Consider the following 25684-nt stretch of genomic DNA (forward strand, 5'->3'; position numbering starts at 1 on the left):
GCTTCTGGCCTGCTATGAACATCCTAAGGGGACTCTCAGATGTATTCTAGGTCAAATGATTTGTCTTGTATTTTCTACTGTGCCTTTGGTTTAAGTCTGATAAATTTCTTTTTTTATCAGTAGAAGTGCTCTCCTACTTACAGTAAGTATCTGGTTTCTTTTATCAAGAAGACAACTGTTTGGGACAGAATTGCTTCTAACTTGGTTGAGGCTGGTAGGGATCTCCAGAAGGACACCTGGTCCAATCCTCCTGCTCTAGGAGGGCCACTGAGAGTCAGTTGTTCAGATGGCTTTTGAATATCTCTAAGGGGGGAGACTCCACAACCTCCCTGGACAACCCGATCCTATACTCAGTCACCCCCATGCTAAAAGCATTTCCTGATGTTCAGAGGGACCCTTCTGTGTTTCAGTTTGTGCCCCCTACACTTTCTCTGGTTGCAGTTCCAGCATCTTCAGAAATACCGTGTTCATTTGATGGGAAGATAGCTATGCAGACTTTTTGTCAATTTTTGTTAGGTTTTAAAATTTCTTTCCAAGAATTTTGTCCTTCTTGTATAAACAACAATCTGAGCTATTCTTTTAAGTCGGCAGTTGTTGCAACTTGGTAAAGTGCAACAGGGTAAATTTTCAAAAGTCTAAGTTGGGTAAACCATTCAGTTTTAACAATGGTGCAATCAGCTCAGTACCTTAAGGATCCTAGGATGTCCCAGGCTGGCAGGACTTGTAAAAGAAAGTGCAGCTGAAAGTAGCCTACGAAACAGAGGATCAATTAGCAGCTGGAAAAGTGAGGCCAAGAAATTGATTCTCAAGGTTGCAATTGTTTTCCTAACTACCCCTTCATGATCCAGTACTGAGACTCGGCATATGAGGCAGCAGGGATGGCTTTGGTGACAAGAGGAATACAGCTAAGACAAAGCTTGGTAATTCCATACCTTGTCCAAAGCCCTTGGCTGTGGCTTTCCTCTGCTGCAATTGTCCCCTAAACCAAATGAGTGTTGTACATGTACCTAACAGAGCAACACCTCTCTGGATCTATACCACAACTATCTAAGAAACCCTCTGGAGAAGAGTCTTAGCTGACAACCCCATACAAAGCAGTATGGGTTAGACAGGTCCAGCAGAGTGATGAACTACACAATTTCAGATTGGCTGAACCTCTGAAACCTTCTCATGTGACATTGGAGAGATCTGTAAAGGTGTAGCCTGCCAAAGACAGCATGTGGCTGCAAAACGAGAACTCCACAGTCACTTGCAGGCTCAGTCAGTGCAGCTGACAAGCTATTAAGAAGTGTGAAGGATACTGCAGGAGCTGTATGAATAAAACTCTACTGGACTGCACTCTGTGGTGGTGTGTGCACATGTGCATACACCTGGATTTGCTTCCCAGAGACTATAAAATACAGAGACTGTCAATTCAAACAGTATAAAACTGACCTCTGCAATGCTAATGAAGTGAATATCCCTTGAGAATGATTTTCATAACTGCTAATCACACAAATCAAAGCCATTCAAAAATTATTCAGTTATTTCCTTCTTATAACTACATGCCACAACAGCAGAGGGAGTGATTATGTATATTTTATGTGTGTCTCATTTACACTGATCACTTCCTTCTTTTTGGAGACACATAGGTTACACCCTTTCTGACCTACCTGGGTGATCATTTTTACAAGACACTCCTCATTAAAAGAGATATTGTCAAAGTGTCAGATTCATACAAATGGGTAATTTTTTAAAATATGTAAGACGACAAAAGTAGACCCTTACCCCCTCCGCCAAAAACTGTCTCAGATAAGCCTACAGTACGTTACTGCTACAGCAAAACTGTCCACAGCACACAATACTTCAGTACCTTGTACTATAAAGAGTCAGAACACACTGTTTTGACATCACATTAAATACAGCCTTCATAGCAGGAAGTCACACTAGATGATCAGCTAAACCTCTTGGTCTTAAAAACTATAAATGAATAAAGAAGTTAGTAAAAATCAGTTAAAGTGAAGTGTTTCAGTGAGGTGCAGCTAAAATACTTCTGCTGGGCTCTTTAGAAAACAGTAAGTTTTTGTTTCATTAGGGTCTGATTCTACACTACTGGTGCCACCACAATTTTATCTATTACTTAAATGTTGTCAGGAACAACTCCTTATCTTCTCCACACTCTCTTAAAATAGGCCAAAATACAGCAAAGCTCATAGACCAGTTACATACCCTAACATCCCATTGGCTGGAACTGTATATTAATGAATTCCATCTCCACAAAACATAAGATAAAGGATGAGAAGTAAACAAGCTCGAAAAAGATAATGACATGTCTGCCCATGAGTAATTTCTCCAATGATGTTCTTTCTTCATGTAAAGTTGCAATAACATAAAGTAAAATTAAATATTCCAAACCTCTGTTTGAACTTAAGCATTAGCCCAAAAAAGGAAGAAAAATGGATCAGGATCAGTGAGTTATTTTGTCTAGGAGAGCAGCTTCAGTGAATATCCAGTGACTTGGTCCTATGAGAAATAATAATCCCTAAGGCTTTTTACTTAGGGCTTATTACATACGCATAATGAGCTGTAAGGGCTTAAATACCACTATGGAGCTGTTGCAGGCTTTTATGAGAATACACCATCACCTATTCTGCTATGCCTTTTTAAAAGCCTTCAAATATGCAGGTCCATTCATTATCTTCACTTAAAGTGAAATTGTCAGTGCCCTTGTCAAAGGGGGAGGATGAACAGAAAAGTTACAGTCAATTTGTAAACAGGCAAGAGCTGTGCAAGCGTGTTCACAATAAGCAGCTTTGTGAAGGTGCCTCAGTCCTGGGGTTTCAATGCCCTTCCCTACACCTTTCAATCTTTCTAAAAATGTATCACAGTACTCCCTGTGAAGGGCCCATGTTACAACAGTGACACTACCATACTGGTGAGGAACATGGCACGGCTTTTTGCTCTTTCTGTCTCCTTTTAAGATACAACCAGTTCTGGACTTCAAGTGAGCTGCTAACTGTAATGAATTAAGTGCTCAGTGTCATTTCTAGAGTGCTCAAAAAGATGGTAATTCATAAGTGACGAAATAGTATGCTGATTTAATTCCACAAGTAAATTTTCTTGTATGTATCTTTGGCATGTGAATTACACAATAAACATGGATTTTTAAAACCATGAAAATTCAAAGTTTCTTTTTCTATGCTTTATACAGATTCCTGCTTTACTATTCCATAAACTTGGCATTGGGGTGACATTTTCAGACACCATGCCAAACGTGACTCTCACTTGGAGTGTTCCAAAACCACTTACTGTTTGCTGAACACATACACTGCAAACCCACATCACCACAGCAAACAAATTTTAGCGCCCTAAATGCCATCAGGCAAAGGTGAGGAGAAATCTGCACTGCAAATGATTTAGCATTTGTAGTGGAGGGTAAAGGCAGTGCAGCTAGGTCAAAGCTTTCACATTATTGTAGCGTGTTCTGTACGTGTAACTGTGCATTGTATACTCTGTAAAGTACAGATCTGGATGCCAAACTACTGGAGAGGCAGAATTCAAAGAATGGATGTAAGCACAATAGACCATTAGCAAACCTACCATTGTGTTGTGCTGAGAAGTGGGAGTCCTATGGCCACAGTTCTCTTGCGTCAGCAGAGAAACTGGCTGAAATTCCTCAGAGTGAGGCTTGTTGGGAAAACTCACATGCAAGGGAAGGTGAAAGGCTGGGAGCCCGTCACTCTCCTCTTCTCCCACTTTCTGTCTGCTTGTCACCATGGCTACCTCTCCATCTGCTTCCCCATACGGAGAGGCTGGTCGCTTGGAAGACATCCTGGAAGGAACAAAAGAGGAGAAAATAATGAAACCTCCAAATAAATCCTTAATGCCGTCATTGTGTGGTTAGGGGCCATTGTAACAGAAATGCCTTTTTTGTGCTGGCAGAGAGCAGGAAACCATCCAAATACCACTGCAAAGCATACACAATTGGGAACAATGGCCAAGCAGGTAGCAACAGAACAGTGGCTTGTTTGTTGTGAGAATAATGCATTAATATAGCACTCTCTTTTATTCTAGCTTCTTAGACATGAACATTCACCTAAGACTGCATAATGAAATGAAATTCCTTTAAAAAAATACCCATCTGGTTTTGCATTTGCAAGAGACTGTAAGAAGATAGAATGTCTCCCGATTAAAGCTATTGTCAACTCAGCTTTTAAGGAATAATCAATTTTGTGTCATTATCAACCATAACTGATAAAAAATAAAGCAAAATAAAATACAATACAATAAAACAACTTGCTAGCAAGCCAAACTGTGTTTATAAAACTTCACTCATGCGAACAGTCTTATAGTCATGTTGCAAGAACCTTTTCAGGTACACCGATCTGGTAGAGTTAAGCAATTAAATATTTGGACATTAATAACCTCAGCTCTTTGACAACACAAATTCATGGATGTGATAACTGAATGAAGATTTGCTATCAAATCTTCCTACTTGTATCTTAAATACATGTAAACTTAATTTATATCCGTAACTATATAAAGCAGGATACAAAGGGAAGATACACAGAGCATACATTGTAAAAATCACACAAAATCTTGACTTAAAATTCAGGCCCACATTCTGAATTTCTTGAGACTGTCTGATAACACAGTGTATATCTTCAACTTTTAGAAAAGACTGAAAGAAGTTTATGTCATTGGAAAATCCAGGTTTCATCCAAACCAAGTACTACTGAAAATCTTACAGGACAATTTGAACCCAGAATGCTTCCAGCTTGGTCTTAAAAACAGAGGGGTGCAGTGAAGTGCTAAAATACAGACGGCTTGAGGGATTAATTACAGCAACACTGTTCATGAAAATCAGGGTATGTGCATGGATGGCATAATGGGCCCCTGCACTAGCAGAGGCAACTCTAAGAAAGAGTGGAATGAGAAATAAGAAATCCTACAGGCACAGTGTAAAGAAGAAAGGAAAGCAAGCTAGGGAAATATTTCACAGAAAAAAAGAAGTTATGAACAAGGAAACTGAAGACTATTGTATGTCAAAGTTGAAAAAACGGGCTGAAGTAATACTGCTCCTCCTCAAAAATCTCGTATTTATGATTCTAATTACCCCATTTTGATTTTCCACTTCACAGTTAAAGGGCTGCATTTCAAAAGCCCAGCATCCTCTTGAACCATGCGTGGGGCTGCTGTGAGGTGGAGCATGTCCACACGATTTGGCGTATTGAGCATGAAATGGTTCTTAGCAGCAGTCAACTGGGTCTGAAAACAAACAGTGACTTTAAACAGCCCTTTGTTAGGTCTTTTTTTCTTTCTAATGATCTCATTTTGAGTTTTGCGCCTCTCAAGCCAAGTTAGATTATATACAAAAAAAAAAAAACAACAAAAACCCACAAAACCACACCAACATCCCTCCCCCCAGAAAAACACTCCAACAGGACCACCAAAACCTCAAGACCAAAAATTCCTACCAGTTGCACATCGCCAGTTCTGAACACCACCTATTGCCTGTGCTTAGAGAAGCAATCTGTATTTTCTATTAATGTTTGACTTAGTCCAACAGACTAACACTTCATACATCCTACCTGAATTCTGTCTTCTAGGCTTTCCCACCTACGTGTCTGCAGCAAAGCATATGTAGAAAGACAGAGATCAGTTTTCTACTAGCCCACTGAATTCAGCATTTTACAGCTATGTTTGACGTGACAGATCTCCAGCTTTTCTTCTGCAGAAACCTTACAACTCCCTTCTTAAGTTAATGTGAATTATTCATATTCTGAATTGTACTGCATAGATACACATTTGCTATTGATTTTAAGTTTTTTGGTTACTCATTTCCACGTTGTCTTAATAGATGCCTGGGTTTTTACAAAATCTCCCTTTCGAAAATCAGCACTAAGCAGTTGTCTCAATTTTGACAAACAAAAAGGGAGGGACACAAAATTATTAGTCAATTATTCCACAGTAATGTTCTATACTTTAGAACATTTATATTCAATAAGATGACTGAAAATATTGCAAACTATCTACAAAAGCCTCCACTGCAATTCACTCTGACAATAAATAACAGAGGATGCTTTGCTTTGTATTAATGATTTGGGTTTTACACTATATACTCAAATTGTGTTGAAAACTCCTACTGATGTTAACCCAGAATAACCCAGATTCTGTGACATTACTTCACAAGGAGAGTTTGACTATCACACAGAAATAAAGCTCTTCTGGTAACTTTGTAAGTAAATATAGTTTCATCTGCTGTGGTTGAGCTAAACGCTGCAGATCCTCATCTTCTCCTTGTCACTGTATCCAAAAGAAATAAAATAAAAACAGGCAAGGAAAGCTGAAGAGGGGTCCACCTCCATGCCCTCACAATAACTGAGATTGTTATGCTTTTGATCTAAACCAAAAACCTAGAGGTTGGATTGTAGGCCAAACTAAAGTCATACTAGAGGAGGAAGAAGAAACTTTTTCCTTCACTTCTAGAAGATCTACTTTAAAATACAAGCCATCTGCCCATCACCATCCTAGAAGGCTAACAAATTGCTAAAATGGCTAAGGCAGCAAAGTTGAGGCTCTAATGCAAGTTAGGTATTCCAAGTGACTAGGACACTCAAAGAAATGGATGCTTTCTGTCCACAGCCAACGTGAGTCAGAAAAACCTAACAGTTTCCCAGAAATTTCATACTCCTTACTCTCTTATCTGTGAAATTTCCACAAGAGACTGGAAGATTTAAATAAATAAATGAATAAATCCATATCTACATCTGGAAGTGTCTTCCAAAAGAACAGTAACTATCAAAGACCAGTACCAAAGGATCAAATCTCTGATAGGTTCACAAGCAAAAAAAACATGATACAAGGGAAATCCATTCACAAACAGGCTTTCATTATTTCTACAGTTTTACTGGTCCACTTTCTGACTTTGAAATGCTCCCACAGCACATATCCCTAAATTCTGTTCTTTTCATATACCTGCATTCTCCTACTGAGCTTATACAAGGTCTTACCCTATTCTGCATCTAAGGTGCAACTAGAATTCCCATTTTAAGCAATAAGGAAAGGAAAATGGATATTTTCTGAGTAACAAAATTATCTGAAACTGAGCTCTTTTAAACAGATCTAGGTTTAATGAAGTACTGGAATTATCCCATCTTAGCAAAGGAGTGCAAATATCTTGGATCTACCCTCGGTGATAGCACACAGTTTACAACCCACACAACTTGAGGATCTTTTCCCCAAACTAGTTCAAACGCAGAAGGGTTTTCAATTACACCACTCTGAAAGCAGATTTACAATGGAAGAGGAAACATCAGTTCCTCAAACATCAATTTATGCATAGGATTAGTGATCCCCAATAAAACTCCAAGATATAACTCAAGAAAGTAGCAATACAATGAATCAGATTCTCAACGTAAAAGGCGTCACTGCAGATGAAATCTGTTGCAACTTCAGACTTGCAAAAAGAGTTGCATGTTTCACTGCTGTTAATCATTTCTACTGAACAAAAATAGCTAAGTAGTCATTTTTTACACAACCTAAATCTGCAAATTTCTGACACAGTGGGACACAGGCAGTACCCAGTCCACTATACAGACACACTGGAATTGTGAAATGTATCCTCACACCTGATTTCTGTCGGCAGTTAGGATGAAACCAAAGATCTGCTTTTGGCCACAAATTCAAATATGACACTTTCCTGTAAAGAGACTCTTATTTCTGTTTTCAGAAAGGCTTCTTAATATGCAGAAATTGCAGTAGAAAAACAAGTCTTTTGTTAAATTTTAATTAAAAAATGCTTTTTCTGGTAAAACGAATGTTGAGTTTTGGGGTTTTTTTTCAGGGAAGAAAAGTCTCACTCTTCTAACTCACTCTTATCCAACAAATATTTTATGTGATTCATGTTACAATAGTTTCTCCACATATTTCTTTACCCTCCTTCAATTTATAAGACTTTTTGTAGGCTTAAACTGACACCCTGTGTCTACTGATCTCAGTGGTTTTGGACTGACTTCAGCGTGGCTGGATTTTCCCACTGGAGAGAGTAAGAGCTACACTACTCCACGTGAATTGTTTCCTCGTGCCATCTACAAGTTCCATCCAAACAATTTCAGGCTACTAAAAATTACTTTTCTGCTTGTTTGTTTTTCCCCTTGAATTCAGTGTCTCACAAAAGTGATCTTTCCGCAGCTCTATTTTTTTTATTGTTGTTATTTTAACAGAAACTCATTTAAGTGTCCTCCACTCCATTTCCATTTGTTCATTGGTTTCAGTTCATTTCATACGTGATTGTATACCCAAAACAATTCTAAAGTGGTATCCTGTATTCAAGGAGATAGTGCCCTCTAGCACACAACCAGCATCCCTTCCAATTTGATTGTTCATGCCATAAAATTTCATAAATTTTATGTCATAAAACTCTAATCTTGTTACATTGAGCAAAATACCTTTGAAACATTTCATATACCCACAAAAGCTTTTGGAGAAGTGGCTTATCCATGTCTTCCAAAGTGACAAACACAGATGTGTCAAGAGAAAAAGATATGAGGCCATAAATCTTAACTTGTTGGGAGTTAATTAAGGGATTCATCAATCATTACACAGCTCACCCCATATATACACAGGCAAAATCTCGTCAGCTGCCGCAACCAACAGCAATCTACAGGTTAAAAACTCCTAAAGTCCCTCTGTTCTGACTATTTATAAATGAATTTGTATAATCTAGCATTAAGACCTGTAATTATAAAACAGCATTAAAACAGGCCTGCATAGTTATGGATAATTATAGTTGGTACACTTTTTAAAGAAATAAAAAGCTTTTCCATTCAAACACAGGCTTTGCTTTTCTGACAGCTCCAAGTCCACAGGATGTAGAGAGATGATTTAAATTGTTATGTCAAAATTTTGACTGTGCAAGACTTTCTTTTTTTCCCTTATCAAGAGAGGCATTGTTGTTTTCTCCCCATAACCAGGCGTGACAGTGCCTGACTGGAGTCGCATAGCCAGTTTCTGAATCGGCATGAAAATATTCACCTCTTGAGTTTCTCTGGCAGCTCCAAACTAAGGCTTTCTCATGGGTAGAGTTTAAATCTCTCGGCCCCATACGGAGACGGGCACAGAGCTGCCTTGGGAAGAGATACATGAGGACGAGGAGCATATCAGCAGCAGTGTGGAGGGTCATTCCAGCTGCCAACAGCACCAGGAATTTGCTCTTTAACACGGCTCAAGTCCAAACCAAATGCTATACGCTAAACTAGTCCCAGGAACGTCAATGGAATTCAATCTGACTCTCCTCCTCATCTGCAGGGATATTTCTCTCCAATCACAGTACATGCTGGAAATCTGCAGACTGCTTTTCCACAGGAAATAATTATGATTACAGACAGCAGCAATACTACACACAACTGATGTATGAGTATACACATGCACATGTATAGATGCATGAATACAAGCTTATCCCCAATGTCAGCAATGCATCTACCTCATCTCTGATCACATTTAGCACTAATAAAATGGCTCATAATCCCAGGTTTGGTTAAGCTATGATCTCTCCTTACACACAGCTCAGGCAAGAGGCGCCAGTTAACACTAATGACTGTCTTCATTCCATTTTGGCCTCAAATTAATTCATTATTTATGTACACTGAATAACTAGTACCTTTAAAAAAACCCAACTCTGTTCATTTTGACAGGATTACTTGTGTAATAAGGTATTACTCAACATGAGTAAGGGTGGCAGACTCCCACACTCTGTCCCACTGGGAACTGCAAGCCCGACTTGTTTCTACACATACCGCTAAAAACAGACTTCACTTGGCAATATCTCTGAGTCATTTACAGCCTGGTTTGGAATTCTTCACTGAAGTAATTTTACAATTTAAGAAAAAAAAAAGGAAAAAAATTACCAAAAGAAGCAAAACTCTCTAATCTGTTAATCAATAAAAACTGTGCATGAAACGTGCTCTCATCTGTCACTCACACTGAGATGGAATGATCTGTTCATTATTACTTTCTAAGAGCATATCAATCAGCCATCTTTTAAAATGCACATATGCTACAAGTAAGTTGTGTTATTCAAAAAGGATTTTGGTGAACAAGACACTTCTGCTAAAACAAATCAAGATCACTATGGCATAACCTGTGTAATATTTCTGTGGAGTTCCCTATTATTATAAGTGCCATAAGTAATTCTATTGTTAAGGCCATCCATTAATTTCCACTTCATTCAGCTCACTTTCTCCCTCCTGCTTTCCAGATTTCCTCCCTGTAGAGGATAACATTAACAATTTTTGATAGTCCTACAGCTTACAGGATTCTGAATACAAAATACGCAGGGAATATCCTATCCCAAATTTATTTTAAAGTTTCCGTTTTGAAGTATAGTATAGAATCAGCAGCTTGGCCAATAAACCTGATGTTCTACATAATGGGAAAACTGATTTTTGAGACAAGGTACTGTTCAAAATTCCAGTGGTTAATGGTTTCATTTTGACAAGTTTGGAAACTCTCAAACAATACAGTTGTTACAAGTGTCTTTCAAGAAAACGTTAACCTTTTTATTACAAAAATAAGAAAATCCCAAACAAATAATACCTTATACAAACTATCCTCTCAACTAAAATTTTACCTCCATTTTCTTGCATTTGCAAGGAATTTATGCATGAAAAATTACTGCAAAATTAAGTCTAGTAAAAATCTGTAGTGAAAAAAGTTCACATTGAACATTCTCAACATGCATTTACACTAAGGTTTTCACTGACTTTTCAAAGCAGGCGGCAGGGAAAGACTGTGCATGACCAAGTTTATTTAAATACTGTAGCCTGAAACAAACCAATCTTCAACAAAAACAGAAATTGTAAGGTCATGAAGGAACTCCTTATTAAGATACTATATTCTATTACTGCAAAGAAAATTACCTAATTCTTTTGTAGAACTCACACAGGACTTTTCATTACTGTCCCTGTTTTGCACAGTAATTAGTACCTGTTAGGCAGGAACATTTAGCAATTTACTCAAGAGATACATTCAAAATCAGCTTTAGCATGAGAACCTGTACACTGTTTTTGTTTGGTACTTGTCAACCATCAACCTTTTGTTTTTATCTAGTCTGTATGTCAACTAAAACCCAAAAATCTAGTGGTGTGATTAAAAACCAGGAACTACAGGAGGAGATTTTACTTGCTGAAAAGTCTGTCTCTAAGAAATGAAACATCAAACCCTGGATTTTGTGAGAACTTCTTATAACCAGAAGAGGCCCACAGTGAAAAATCTGGTTACGGTACTGGCAACATACAACTGTAATGGTGCAGTGTCAAAGACGATGAGCATCTATCAGCACAAACTCTGAAACAGCAGGATGCAGTCATTGTTGATGTTTCAAGTAAACTGAGCCCGATCACTGGCTTCTTTCATGCAAAAGACTCTGCTTGGATGATTTTGAATTAAATCCACAAGCTCATTTATTTTCCAGTGCATCCTCAAATTAACTCTGGCTTCCTTTACCCCACCCCCCAACCTTTCAGAAATGTACCTCCCCCCCTGCTCTTTAACTCCTCATACATCTTGCTTTTTTTTAATTACTATTTAAAATTTCTTCTCATGTCACCACAAAAATAGCAGTTTTGCTTTAATTTTCATGTAAAGTTTTAGGAAATGCTCACTGCTGAAAGCACTATCTCAATCACTGTGACATTAGGTAATCATCACTCTTCTGCTTGCTGAACTACAAAGAGGATCTAGTCAAATAATTAGAGATTTGAGGCCTTAAAAATTCACTGTACAAACTAATACTTGAAAACTATGGAAGTCAGTCATCCTCCAGACGCTGAGTGGGAGAGCTGTGCTGCACGCTACAAGGAATCCATACATCACACACAGACGTGCATACCCAATTTCCATTGACATTGAGTGAAAGCAAGGCAAGGAGTTGAAAAAGCTTTAAAATTATGACATCTATGAATGACTAACTTATTATAAAGAAATGTGAGGAAGCATGGGCTCATTCTGAAAGGTTAGCTAATATCAAAACTTTTGCAGTTTTAGGAGTTTATTCATTTGCAGTCTTTGTCTAATCAAGTTGACATAAATTTTTCTTTAAGCATTGTTAAATGATGAACTAGTTTCAGTAGATTCAACATTCATAATAAGAATTCTCTTCCAAAAGACACCCATATTTCAGCATGAGAAGCCATTCTTTTGATTGAGAACTCACAGCTTTTCCCACTCTTCCATCACACCGTTGCTCAGTAACGTGAGTGCCAAAGAAAGAGCTACTGAGCTTCAAGCCCCCTTCTCCTTTCCCCTATCCTTCTTTACCTAAATTTAGAACTCAAGAAATGGAATTTTAACTAGTTTTTTAAACAACATTCCCTCACCAGAGATCATGTGTAATTGCAAACAAACCAGAAACAAGAAAATTTTAAAAAGTCTTTTTTCCCCCCACTTCACTCTCAAATTCTCTATACCTGACTTCAAAATAGTAAATTGTTATGGCATGTATGTTTGCTTCTATAAACGTACATATACTTGCACTTATAATTTTCAATATACCCACTAATATTTACATAGCGTAACTACAGTATCATTCTACCATTATTATAGAACTTTTGCTCCCACCATCACTCACATCCACATTTGTACCATGTCTATCACTTGACAAAAAAAATGCAAAAAGACCATGAAAACACATAAGCACATACATCCATATGTATCCTGTATGTTTCTTGGTAAAACTGATCATGCTGATAAAGTAGGAATGCATATCCACTGATAGAATGAACCTGCACTGCTGAAATACTGGGTCTCTAAACAACTTTAGGGGGAGCAGAACTGGGGCATCAGAGAACCCATGTGTACCTTCAAGAATTACAGGCACAGTGAAATGGTTTTTGCATCTCTGTGTGTGTAGTATGTGTGGGTATGAAAAAAATATGCTTAAGCAGAGCAAAGTCTTTAATAGATGTAAACATTTTCTTTCCAACAGGTTAATTCCAGCTGCCCAGAATTTTTATTATTTTTTTTGTTCACATGCATGTGTGTGCTCCTCCTTTTTTGGAGGATTTATACATGACAGGTGCATTCTTGGCCCAGGAACAAATAATCCTGGAAAGCCTGACAAAGAAAAATCAAACTGAACTTGAAGATAAAATTACAGGAAATACATACATTATTGCCTTTCCATTATGCTAAAAAAATAACATCACAAAAAATTTTGAACATTTATAATGTGTAAGCAATTTGAGGTAGAATTTTCAAAGCTGAAAAGAGATTGTTCCAAAGCCCAGATGTTGCCTTTCAGAAACTACTGAAAATTGCTGCCACTGAAAATTACTCTGAAATACAAATAGAGTAAAACAAAATTGTTTAAGTGAAAATAATTTTACTCAGATATTCTGATATTCCAAAAGAGAAAGTGAACTTTTTTGAAGTGTTCAGGCAGTTTTGCTCTCCCATCTCCTACTTCAGAGTCATGCCATCTCTGTTCCAACAGAGGACTGCAAGAGGGATAAAACAGGAACAGTTTATGATGTGAGGGCTCCTGCCTCACTCACTGAGCATATTGTACTGTGAAGTCTTCTTCAGTTCTCAAATGACACTGGCACTGTTTTCCCAGTTTTTATCCATAAAAACAAGAATTAAAAACTACATTAAGAAATGTGTGGAGCAATCACTGCCACACACACGACCCTTCACTCGCAGCAGTGTTGTACAAGCCCCCTTCATGTCTTTCTGATTCCTGAACATCCATGTTCACTTTACATCATTACTGAACTCTTTTCAGAACTGCTGCTTGCACTGACTAACATGCTTCCTCATGGAGGCAAGTGAAATCGCTTCCACAGTCTAAAAGCCTATTTTTTCTTTATCTGATTCTGAGAAATGCCTGTCAAATTGCAACAGAAAAAACAATCATAACCAGCTGATAATTATCCAGCTTAACAAACAATAACCCTAGATGCTGCTGGAGCTATTAGGTAAGAAAAATACAGCTATTAGTCATATAACACATGTATATCCTTGCACAAAGGAATTCATATTGGCATGCAATGTAAAGACAAATCCACAAACAGTAAAATGAGACACCATTCTAAACAGACAACATACCTTGAGAACCATAAGAAGTCTCAAATTTTACTTCAGACAGGCTGTGGTGGCAGGTACGGAAACACCGTTGCAAAAATAGATGTCTACTTTAAAAAGTACTACTTTTGGGAATTGGGGAGTGGGGTAGAAAGGAGAAAACCCCTGAAACAAGTATCCTTCCCTCCAGGAAAACTCAGAGGAGAACTGCCATTCACCCTTCCACAGGTACTTTGTCTACCATCATGTCTCTTGTACAACAGCAATCCCATCCAGCCCCACAGTGACCCAGCTGTATAAACCAATGCTGTCAAAGAACACAGTTAAGGGATGGATAAAACAGGGAGGGGTGTATAACATGCTGACCACTAACTGAGCTTGCAAGGATAAAGAAGCCTTGATGGGGAGAAGTAATCATCCATTGTGTTTGTTTATTTTACCTCCTCCACCACATACTGGATCCTTTTTTGTTTTTTCCATTACCAAAACCATCCCCCACTGAGAGGCCTTTGTGATCTAAAAGGGGCAGAGCCCCTCTTTCTTAACACTGGCAAGTTTATGTAGGAAGATTCATTCAAACATCTTCAAATAAACATTTGACTCTTCCCCTACATCACACTGTCCACATACTGCCTTCAAACAGACTTAGAAATCACCACTAAAATGCTCTTGCCTAGAACTGTTTTTACTGAGATGTATTAAAACAATTTAACAGTCTCAGGCACATACTGCCATGGAAGTCCAACCTCAGATGAGAGCTACAGTCTTCTGAAAAAAATAAATATACATTACAGTAAAGTAAATCTGGCTGCTATTGCCATAACAAGTGGTATAATAGCTTTCTTGAAAAGACTTCTTCCATCAAGAACCTTCTCCCTGCTTGGGATACACCTAATTATATTATAAGTGAATCTGAATCCAGATGTTCAGACCTAAAACGTGTGTCATGAGTATTACAAGGAAAATGACCGCTGCACAGAGAAGGAGGCATTCAAAGGGCACCTCTCGCCCTGAAGAGAGTGAGGACCTTTGGATTACTTTAGGCATAAGAGGTGTTGGTGTGGAGCATCTTAGACAATTAACTTATCTCTTAAATAAAAATAAACAGTCAAATTACTTCATTTCCCACTTCGTTTTTTTCTTCTATGCTTCCCACACATATACCACTTTTTTGTTTTTCTGACTACATGGATTTGGCACTGAGAACAATTCAAACATGAATCCCTATAAAAAATAGCCAGGGGGACAGAAAGTCTTCTGATGTATCTAAAGGCAATACTTGAATGAACATTTCTTTATTGGAAGAGGATGATGAGACACTCCATGTTAATAATCGATTTGAAATAATTAGTCACAATAAACTGGAACACTGAGAAAAAACATGGATTTATTTGTATCATACATTAACAAGCACCTCCATATCACAGGCTGATGTTAAGTTATGCTTTCAAGGTTAACAGCCTGAACTGAACACAAAACACAACAAGAAAAGTCCACTGTCCTGGTTTTTTATTTGAAAAAGGTAGTAAATACCTTTTGAATTGGTAAGGAGTCATCTGGCAAGCTCTAGAGTTGTTTGAATGAAAGCTAGGATGAAGGTTTGGGTGAGTGAAATACATCACAGAAATTTATTTCTGAAGAATAGCAATGGCCTTTGGCATTGATGATTGCCAAAGAAGCACAAACAGTGAAACTATGACCAATTAGTTTACTGAATACCCCCTCTGCCTCAGTATGGACTCTGAAACCAAGACACAACATTAAGAATTCAGAAGATGGCAACTTCCCATGTGATCACACATAATTTACTGAATCTTTCTGGCTCCTTTTTTCTATTTCTACATTAGAGATAAGAATATTAAACTGCCTTTATAAAACGCTCAGCAAGCTTTGATTTTCCTTTCTTAAAGAAAACATTCTACTGGTGATCACTGCTTGCATTACTTACTTATACCATTAACTTACCCAATAGCTTTGTACATACTGACACATAAGTGAGGGCAAAAATTAAGTTCTCTCCTCAGCTACTGCATTTTGAAACTGCAAAACCAAGTTTCACAGAACGACAGAACACTCTGAGTTGGAAGGGAGGACCCACAAGGATCACCAAGTTCAACTTCTAAGTAAAGTTTCTAGAAACAGTCCTGCCAACAGACCCTAATAATAGGGGGGGTTTACCCAATGACTATATTTATGCAAAAAACTATTAATATCTCTTTTCTGGACAGTGATAATTTAAAAAAAAAAAAAACAAAAAAACAAAAAACCCCAAAAACAACCAAACCCAACAAACAAATCCAAAAACAAAACGACCCAACAAAAAAAAAAACCCTAAACAAACAAAAAACCCCTAAAACCAGCATCTAGCACAGAATGGCACTTAATCCTTTTCACTACTGTGCAGTTTCACTGGATCCCCCACTCTGTCCACACAAGAAGAAAATTCACTCCTTTCCAGATAATGCTGTGGTAATGTACAATTACTTAGCATGTTTTATTAAAAAAAAAACTACTTTAAAGGAATCTCACATACCCTCATCACAAAATACTAATAGCAACAACCATTTCAGATGAACCGTGACTGACATAACTTTGAGTCTTGTGTACCCACAGAACTGCCCAGTACTGCCCCTCAAGTAGCAGCCCAAGTTTTAACCCACCTTTTCACAGCACATCAGCACCAAATTCAGACAGTGAGATGCTCTGATTCCAATTTCCTCCATTATGCAGTAGCTCTGGTGATAAGTCCCCAGTACAATGAAAATGAGGCATATTGCATTCATCAAACACTATAAAGATAATGATGGAAAGCTAAAACCAGATTCCTTTCCAACCTCTGTCCTGGATAACTAATTATAAAGACATTCTAAAAAGATGGAACTCCCCAGAAAAGGTACTAGACACTTGTCCCCTCACTCCCAAACAAAGCAAACATCCTCTGTTTAGTTTTTCTCTTTTTGAAATGGCTCACACAAGTGTACCAGATTTCAAGCTTTAAATATGCCACCTATAAAAGAAAGTCTCAAAAGTATAGAACTAATGCTAGGGGAACATTTTTAACCAATAGCATAATTCTGGTTCCACTGATCTACTCATGACATGACCAAGCATATAGCTGTACTCTGGGATTCCTAGCTGGCATTTTCAGGAGCCTGCAAAATCCCTCCTTGTAGAAGAGCTCATCAGATGTACAAAAGTTTTTACTTTTTTGCTTGTATTTTCTCTTACTCTCTACCTCCATCCTTACCTAGAGGGGAAAAACCAAGAAGTGCAGCTTTTACCAGGCCTTTATATCCCTATCACCCTTTTCTCTCTACTGCCTCCCTATCACAGCATGGATATAAATGACAAGCCAGGTTTAAATTAAAAGTGCCAAAACCATGGAGTTTTTCTTGCTGTTAAGAGACAAATGTAATTCAAATATTAAGACACTTATACACCTCTGAAAATCTGCCTAGTAGCCCTTCGATGTCTCTAAGCACTTGTGGAACTCCACAAACCTCACCCTACTTCTTTCTTTTATGTAATTTACTAGAGAGAATTCTGTATTTGCCCTACTCTTTCCATCCTTAAAAGCACTTACAAAATACTAATTACTCTTCATATATCCCTTGAAGTAAATAAGGACTATTATCCTCTCTGAAGTAAATACGGATTACTAACTCCTTTTTACAGTCTCAGGAAACACAGAGGAGGATTTTAAGTGGTCTGCACATTATGATGTAAAGAGACTATACTGAAGCATGGATTAAGATGTGGAAGTTCTCCCTTCCGTGCTCAGACTATGACTATCTAAATCTTACCCTTCTATTTGCAAATGATACTCTTAGTCCAATTGTTTCTATCTTCTGGCTGATGATCAAATATTTAATGTATGCCATAAAATGAAAATATGAACTCTACAGCAGTGCCTCCTATTTGTCATGCCCCATTACTTAGACCGGGTGGTAACATGCGCCCACATGACGGTTTTCAATTTTATTATAGTCTCTATTTGCTCACTCACTTAAGATGTGTAAAGAAGAGTTGTATGGATTATCAGACAGTCTGAAAAGTTCAGTTTAGAGCTCTTCAAACACATTCATTTTCATCTTATTAGCACAAGTAAAGTGAAAGCCTTAGGCAGGTAATTTACCATCCAGTTTATCCAAAAGGACTTCTAAAGGCAAAGTCAACCTTTGTAAATTGTTTGTGATAATCTCCAAATTGATCATTAATTATCAGCTGCTACTAAGCGTTTCTTCCATCAGCGGCACTGTGAAAATAATGCATTTCTCAGAAAATCTACCACTGTTGTTACTGCCACCTATGTAATCAGCCATTATTAAACCCAGCCAAGTTACGTGGCAGGCAGCAGCCTCGCAAAGAGAATCCTGCCCAGCAACATCATTTGCTGGGCAGTTTAAAAATTAGTTATTCACCAACAGCAAAGCATTTCTTATTAATGTTATATTTCACATTCTATACCTTCCCACATGTAGAAGCAGCTACAATTAATTTAGAACCATTCAACTGTGCTTAATAAAGCACACATTGTTTTGTACTGCCAATCTCAAGTTGACATACACAAACTTCTTTTTCCCCTTTGCAGTTTTCTAATTTTCTTCTACCAGAAGTCAATGCTTGCAAATCTAACAGTAAAAATTCAAAAAGATCTTTCCACATTTTGTTTATGAAAATTAACTCATGAAGAGACAGCTGCATGTCTTTGTCACTCTGAGGTCCACGTCACTCAGAAACAGAGTAGGACCTTTTTGCACAAGAGTTTGCTTTTCAAAATCCAGTCCAGTCTTGATGCAAAAATTCTGATGACTGTTTTCCAGAATTTCTGGGTATGATACACCCCACCCCATTTTCAGAATTTTGGGCAGTATTATGACCAATGTACAACATCTAACACTCCCACAGTTCCCACTTTAAGTCCATTGAATTTAGTGGATAATTGCCAGTTAATTTTACTGCAGCAGCCATAGATGTCATGTGCCTTGCACCTTCAGTAGGATCAAACACACCTGACAAATCCTATTTTAAAAAACAACCAGGATACCCAAACATGACAGCAATAAACTGCAACCCTGATAACCATTTAATTGTGTATTGCCATGCCCACCATAGTTTTAGGAGCCAAAGAATTAAGAGAGGAAGACATACGCAGGTCATGACATTTTTAAGGAATGTAGTATCCCAAAACATGTAATTGTAATTTTTTAAACAAATGATCCACAGGTCAAAAAACCTGAAACAGGTGAAATGCCATCACCCTGGCTTATAGATATAACACAGCAGCAACTGAAGCCTTTTACACTTGAGAATGGTGCTCCCAGAAGCACTGATTTATATTTCTGTTTTTGAAAACTGAAATGCACACTACTTCTACACATATGCAACCACATCATCTTGAACATACACATACACAGAGCAAAAGAGTTTACTGTCCGTTTACTGGGCTCGTGACTCAGCTCCATCAGCAGCAACTCCACCCCAAGTCCTGATGACTCCAAATGCAATGGGATTAGCATCATAAAGACAGAAAAAGAGCACCATATCTGAAAGAAGAACCATCCCTCAAAGACAGTTTTGTACAAATTCTCTCAAATTCATATAATTTAGACTTACAGTTGTAGCACAGGATCTTTTAAATAATGCACAAGAAATTTCTAGTTCAAAGGGCAGTTAAGAGAACAGTCTCTTACAGAGAGATTAGATAAAAATCTGCTAAAAAAGAATGAAAGAGACTTGTATTTTCTTCAGTGAGATGACCAATGAATGGGCCACTGCTTTTGTGAGCTTGAGCCATAAATACTGCCATCTTCAGCAAAAAAAGCAAAGGGATCCACCTGAACTATTTCTGGGTAATGTCAAATGGCACCTCCTCCCTAAACAGTCCTGAGCACTGGATGCACTGAGAGTCATGTACATCTTTCTGGTTGTTTCATTTTCTGATTTGAGGCCTCTTCCCTAGCAGTACTGCTTTCCTAAGTCCTGCAGACCCAATGACTCCACAGGCATTTTGTTCTAGTCAAATAACATGGAATAAAATACTAATTGCAGCATCAAATTTAACCTCCCTGGAATCTGCAGAACTTACTTTCAGGATCCATCCAGACCATCGGAGGCACAAAATAGACATTCTGCAGAAAGAGAGGTATCTTGAGAAGATTTAACCTGCAGAATTTGAATGCTGGTCACCAGCCGAGAGTGTTAGAGAACTCAGCTGGGCTGCCTGATCTTGAGCTAAACTTGTAGGACTGAAAATTAAAAAAATGTGCTCAGAAGTGTAAGCAAAACACAATTTAGGGAGAGAAAATACATCCTGTGATGTCATTTATAGCTATTTCTTTTCAGGAGAGCTACATGAAGACTCTCAATGCATGCTTAATATTGGAAGCAAGATTTATCATCACTAAACAATTTAATAATCCAGTTACATGAGCAGTAACAATTCCTGGGCTGGTAATGAACAATATGATATCAAAGTTGTCATCTCTTAAACAGAATGTTGGTTGATTTTCTGTACATGAGTAGTCCTGATTAATTCAATTGTGTCCTCAGTGTGTTTAGTGCCTATGTAGATACAGGAGAGAGTCTTGCAAAGGTCTCTCTGAGGATTGAGTGAGCTTTGAAATTCTAACTCGGGCGACGTTCTATGAAATAGAATCCAGCTGACTTGCCAGGAAGCAATAAAAGCGAACTCACTGAGCCCACTCATGTGAATACATCTTAGCAGAATCAGGGCCTGCTCGAGCCACAAGGGAGGATAAACTTAAATAAAGCATTTCAGTATATCCATTCTTTCAGCAGTCTTTAGTCTGTATTAGTAGCTAACATCTGAGGAAAGGAAAGGTTTGCTGCTTGGCAATAGTGTGGTGTTAATGTAACACAATCTGTTAAATGAAAAAGCAAAATTAATTCCAATTTGGTGTCTTCACAATTCACACTCCAGAGACTCTCATGGACTGAATGAAAGACAAGAAGGGGAAGGGAAAATTCAGTGATTTTTTTCAAAAATGAATTGTCTATTTCTTTGCATTTCACCAGATTAAGTCAAGAGGCAATCTGATGGAAAAATAAGTAAGGTGTCTTACTTATGAAGGTTTTTCTCAACACATGGCTATGACAGCATAAGAAATGTCTGCCTCTGTCCATCTTTCACTGCCTACTCCCCCTCTTCCCCTTGTCCTCTCCACAATTCAAATGTTGAGCTCTACTTCATCCTCACAGCAAGGAATGGATTAGGCAGAATTACTTACTGCTATGCCAATTAGGGAGGAATTAATTACAACTTTGCCTCCTGTCCCTCTAAGGTTGCAAGTTTTTCTACCAAGCACAAACTGAACAAAGTGAAGTGGAGAGCTGCAAGCACTCAAGAGGATGCAGGTACCAAGTTTTTGTCCTGCTCCATTCAAACCTCTCACTGCAGTGGGGTGACAATGTAAGTTCTTCTCTCCAGGCAAAAGTGTTGCACAACTGAGCTACTGTGCTCCTTGGGTACTTCAATTCCCAGTTCTGTAAAGTGGGACAGTAATAATACCTATTTGTCAGTGGCATTGTGCAAGTTAATCCTTTAATATTTGCAAAGCACCTTTTATATCGAAAAACACAGGGCACAACAGAAATATAAAGCATTATCATCACTGTAATAAATTAGACTGCTCCTAGAGAAGTCTCTCTGGGCTTTTGCTTGGGACGTCTTTGGCTTCTGGAGTTACACACATACACTGTCCAAACCAAAAAACTGGAAAGCTACACAAGACTTTTTAATTCACTAGACCGCTTTTTTCTTATTTATTTTTTTCTGAGGAAATACTTTGCCATACCACCCACCACCCACATTTACTTCCCGGCTAATTATACTTTGAAAGACAACCAGCATAAAGATGATTATAGCATACTGAGTCTAGGGAAGGCCTTGTCAAATAAACAGGGTATCTTCCTTCATCTGTCTCTCACTTTTTTCCACTGGATGATGAATTCCAAAACCCATACAGCCATCCACCTTAAAAAGACTAAAACAATCTTTGTTTCCCTTCTTTCCTTTTTTTTTTTGCCACTCCTAATACACTTCCAGCTACACCCTCCACAACCAAAAAATTGCCAAGTAAACCCCTCTGTTCAAGCTTGTTAGAGAATAAAATGAAGCAATTCTGAACAACTCACCATCACTATTTATTAATTAAATATATATATATTTCAAAAACAAGAACAGTGTCCAATATCAGGTCATCATCCATTTACAATGAAAAAAGTATGACAAAAGGCAACTAGCTGTATCTCTCATACAAGTTTACCTATCCTCCCCTCCCCCCTGCCCTCCCCTCCCATTCCCTCTCTCACTTTCTTTTTCATCCCATCACAAGACGTGGATGTTCTGCAGACAAATGTCTCACAGTCCAAGGCCAGGCTGGATGGACCCCTGAGCAACCAGGTGGGTGGCATCCCTGCCCATGGCAGGGGGGTTGGAACTAGACAATCTTTAAGGGCCCTTCCCACAGAAACCATTCTATGATTCATGATATTAAGGTCATGTGATCTCAAAAAAGTTAAAAACTCCTTTTGACTTTAGCACCTCCTGAAGCATGTGAGGAAGATGCCTAACCACGTAAAGATCTTAGAACGTCTTGCTGCCACTGACTGCAACAAACTCTTGGGCATCCCATTTTGAGCTTTACAGCATCAGGACACTAAATTACTACTATTCCCTTATTGATTAATGTGTGGTGATTTCTGACAAACTCATGCCTTTTAAGTCTAACTGTCCTGCTTTGTTAGCCTGGTACTACCTATCACGTTATAAAAGGACATTCCTGTACAAACAGAACATGACCCCAAACATCACTTTCTTCACAGAATTAACTGTAGTGCTACACATGTGCTCAAATCACAATATAAAGCAGATAAAGAGACACCCAGAAAAAGTACTCCACTGACTTAAATCTCTGTAACATAGAGATTTTCTGATGTAATTGTTCTGAGATTGTGGTTTTCTTGTAGTCCAGCTTTACACACCAGAAAGCGTCAGTATTTACCTAAAGCAAAATATTTTAGTTCAGTTCTTCACCATTATTTATTCTAGTCCATTTGTCACATCTATATAGTTCAATCATTATTGACACAGATATATGAGTAATAACATGTATCATGCCTCTTTCTGCACACAACTCATATAAAGAAGTAGTTCAGCCAAATGACTAATTATTAAGGGTATTTTTTCAAAAACCAGAAATCAATTGCATGTCACAGTCACCGACTCTGCTGTAGATCCTGCTCTGCTTTATAGCAGACATGTCATTAATAAAATGCTTTAAGAAAATATTGCAGAAGTTTCAGCTCACAGAAGATAAATATGCTAGTCTTTTGCAATGTGTGATAAAAAGATGAGAAAAGTCACAGGAAAAAAGATGAAGCAGCCAACAGAGCTGGTCTGCAGGTATAGTGACATACACCTCTTTAGGGACTTGTTTCTCATCACTGGTGCTCTCTTGCAACCCACTCCTACTAAACACTTAGGAGGTTCTGGCTTGATTATCTGAACACAAGGGAAGACACCAAATACAGATGAAGCAGAGTTTAAGAACTGAAAGACCCACACACCTAGCAGGCATACAATATTGTCAATGAGGATAACAAGCAGTTTTATACACTTAGAGCTTTGAAGTGTCATGGTCATCACGTGCTACTTTAATTCTACTTCCTTAATAAACTATAAAAAACCCCAACATAAAAGGTACAAGCTTTCAGACTCAGTAATGCCTATTAATTCAAATCAAGTAAGAAACAAAAATATGTTGTATAAACAGAGAGGCAATCACAAGTTCAAACCTCTCAGTCAGCACAGGTGGGAAACCCAGGAGCTGAGCCTGTCCAGCTAGGGTGTGTAAAGGGACAGCATCAAACTCTTCTTATTTTGCTGAGTGCCTTACCTCAAGACTAGATGTTGAGAGGACTGTGTCTGGGGTCCCCTTGCCTGTCTAGCTACTTAGACAATCTTTAATGACTCTACTATATAACCTGCAAGGTGTTACCTGTGTCCCACTCCTTACTCTACAATGGCATTCAGCAGTAGTTACCTTTTAGTTAATATTGCCTCCATATCATAGCAGAAAATCTACATTCTAGTTTGGATTATTAGCCACGTAGAATGCATTCTGCTACCAACCAAATGCAATATATAATAGTGACACTAAAAAAAACCCAAATCAAACCCAGAACAAAAAAGTGCTCCTGAACTATGCCAAAATTCTATTCTTTTAATTGATGTCAGGTACACCCATTTCAGTTTTGCACAATTGCTTCTTCATTCTCGAAACATGAAATCATTCCAAGGGGACTCCAAGCTATGCTGTATTTTCCATGTTTCACTTCAATAAAATATTACAAATACGTTACCATGTAGCTGGGATTTTTTTCTGCAATCATCATAACAAACCAATGTTTTCACAATGTCGCCACAAACCACAGCTATTACCTCATACAAGAGCAAAATGTTTTGGCAATGCAGTGCAAATAGTAGGAACAACTTCACCATCATCTACCAAAATAGTTCTTTGAACACATTTCCCAAAAAACAGTAGCAACAAAAGCCCTGCCACTTCATTCTTTCCCTCCATCCCTTTCACTGAATGAGAAGAAAGCACTGAAACAAGTGTTTCCCTCTCCTACCTCCCTATTCTTAAGGGGCTCTGGATCACAGTCATCCACAGCTAAATCACACTGAAGCCAATAGGAAACATTCCAAAACCTGGAGAAATTACATACGTCATTTAACCTGAACAATCCAGAGTAAGGCTAAAGAAAAATAGACTGTTTAATATGTGCCTGTCCCACATGTCCTAACCAAGTCATGGGGAGGGCTGGGGCCACGCCTAAATGATTCAAAAAATGTAAGTAGTATTTTGTTTTAATGTGAAAATGACATTGACAATTACAGCAAAAAAACATGAAGATGAGGTGAAAACTCCTTTGTTAGTGGCCTAGTGTTGCAGCCAGTCCAAAACCTACAGAACTTCAAAGGAGCCAAAGTCACTCAAAGCCTAACAGGGCTGGCCTTTATTTCTGTGTTCAATCTACCATACTCCTTCCCAGACTTTACTCAAAATGGTTTCAAGCAACTTACTGTTAATAAGGATTAAACCTACTTAACTGAAGTATTTCCAGAGATCACATCACTATCAGACCTGATTAATGGGTCTTGAAGCCTACAGCAGCAAGGCTGTGTTCCTTATATATTCTAAATATGACTATCTATTTGCATTCTGGATTCTTTCTCAGTGAGAACCAGTGCATACAAAATAAACTCCACAATCCCATATCCTGTATACAAAGGGCATCACACATATCCTGCAACTTTAGCTATTCTCCTGAAATTATCTTAGTCTCACACAATCACACTTCAAACACCCCATATGTCCAGTTTGGTTATTCCTCCTTTGAAAAGCTAATAAATGTAATACTTAGATGCAACTGCATTTCATCTAAAAACAATTATCTGCAGTATTTTGTGCCAAGAAAAGCATCAATAGGAATCATTAACAACACTTCCACTTTATTTTCTTCCCGTCTGATGGGCCCAATCCAACACCCAAGTTAAGTCAATGAGAGCCTTACAATTGTTTTCAGTGGGAGC

At 38.1% G+C, this 25684-nt stretch overlaps 1 protein-coding gene across 10 annotated transcripts in view; it reads right to left on the minus strand.

The window, feature by feature from the left end:
• The window catches only part of SOX5 (SRY-box transcription factor 5), a 296501-nt gene that overhangs the window by 254549 nt on the left and 16268 nt on the right, over window positions 1-25684 (minus strand). For 7 of the 10 annotated variants that reach the window (XM_071551297.1, XM_071551299.1, XM_071551298.1 and 4 more), the window contains exon 2: window positions 3580-3811. In XM_071551297.1, coding sequence (XP_071407398.1) covers window positions 3580-3810 — 231 coding nt within the window. In that variant the 5' untranslated portion in view covers window position 3811. The remainder of the gene's footprint in view (window positions 1-3579; window positions 3812-25684) is intronic. The other 3 variants (XM_071551303.1, XM_071551302.1, XM_071551301.1) reach the window with 1 other exon arrangement.

Source organism: Pithys albifrons, chromosome 3, assembly GCF_047495875.1.
Source record: "Pithys albifrons albifrons isolate INPA30051 chromosome 3, PitAlb_v1, whole genome shotgun sequence".
Taxonomy (NCBI): Eukaryota; Metazoa; Chordata; class Aves; order Passeriformes; family Thamnophilidae; genus Pithys; species Pithys albifrons.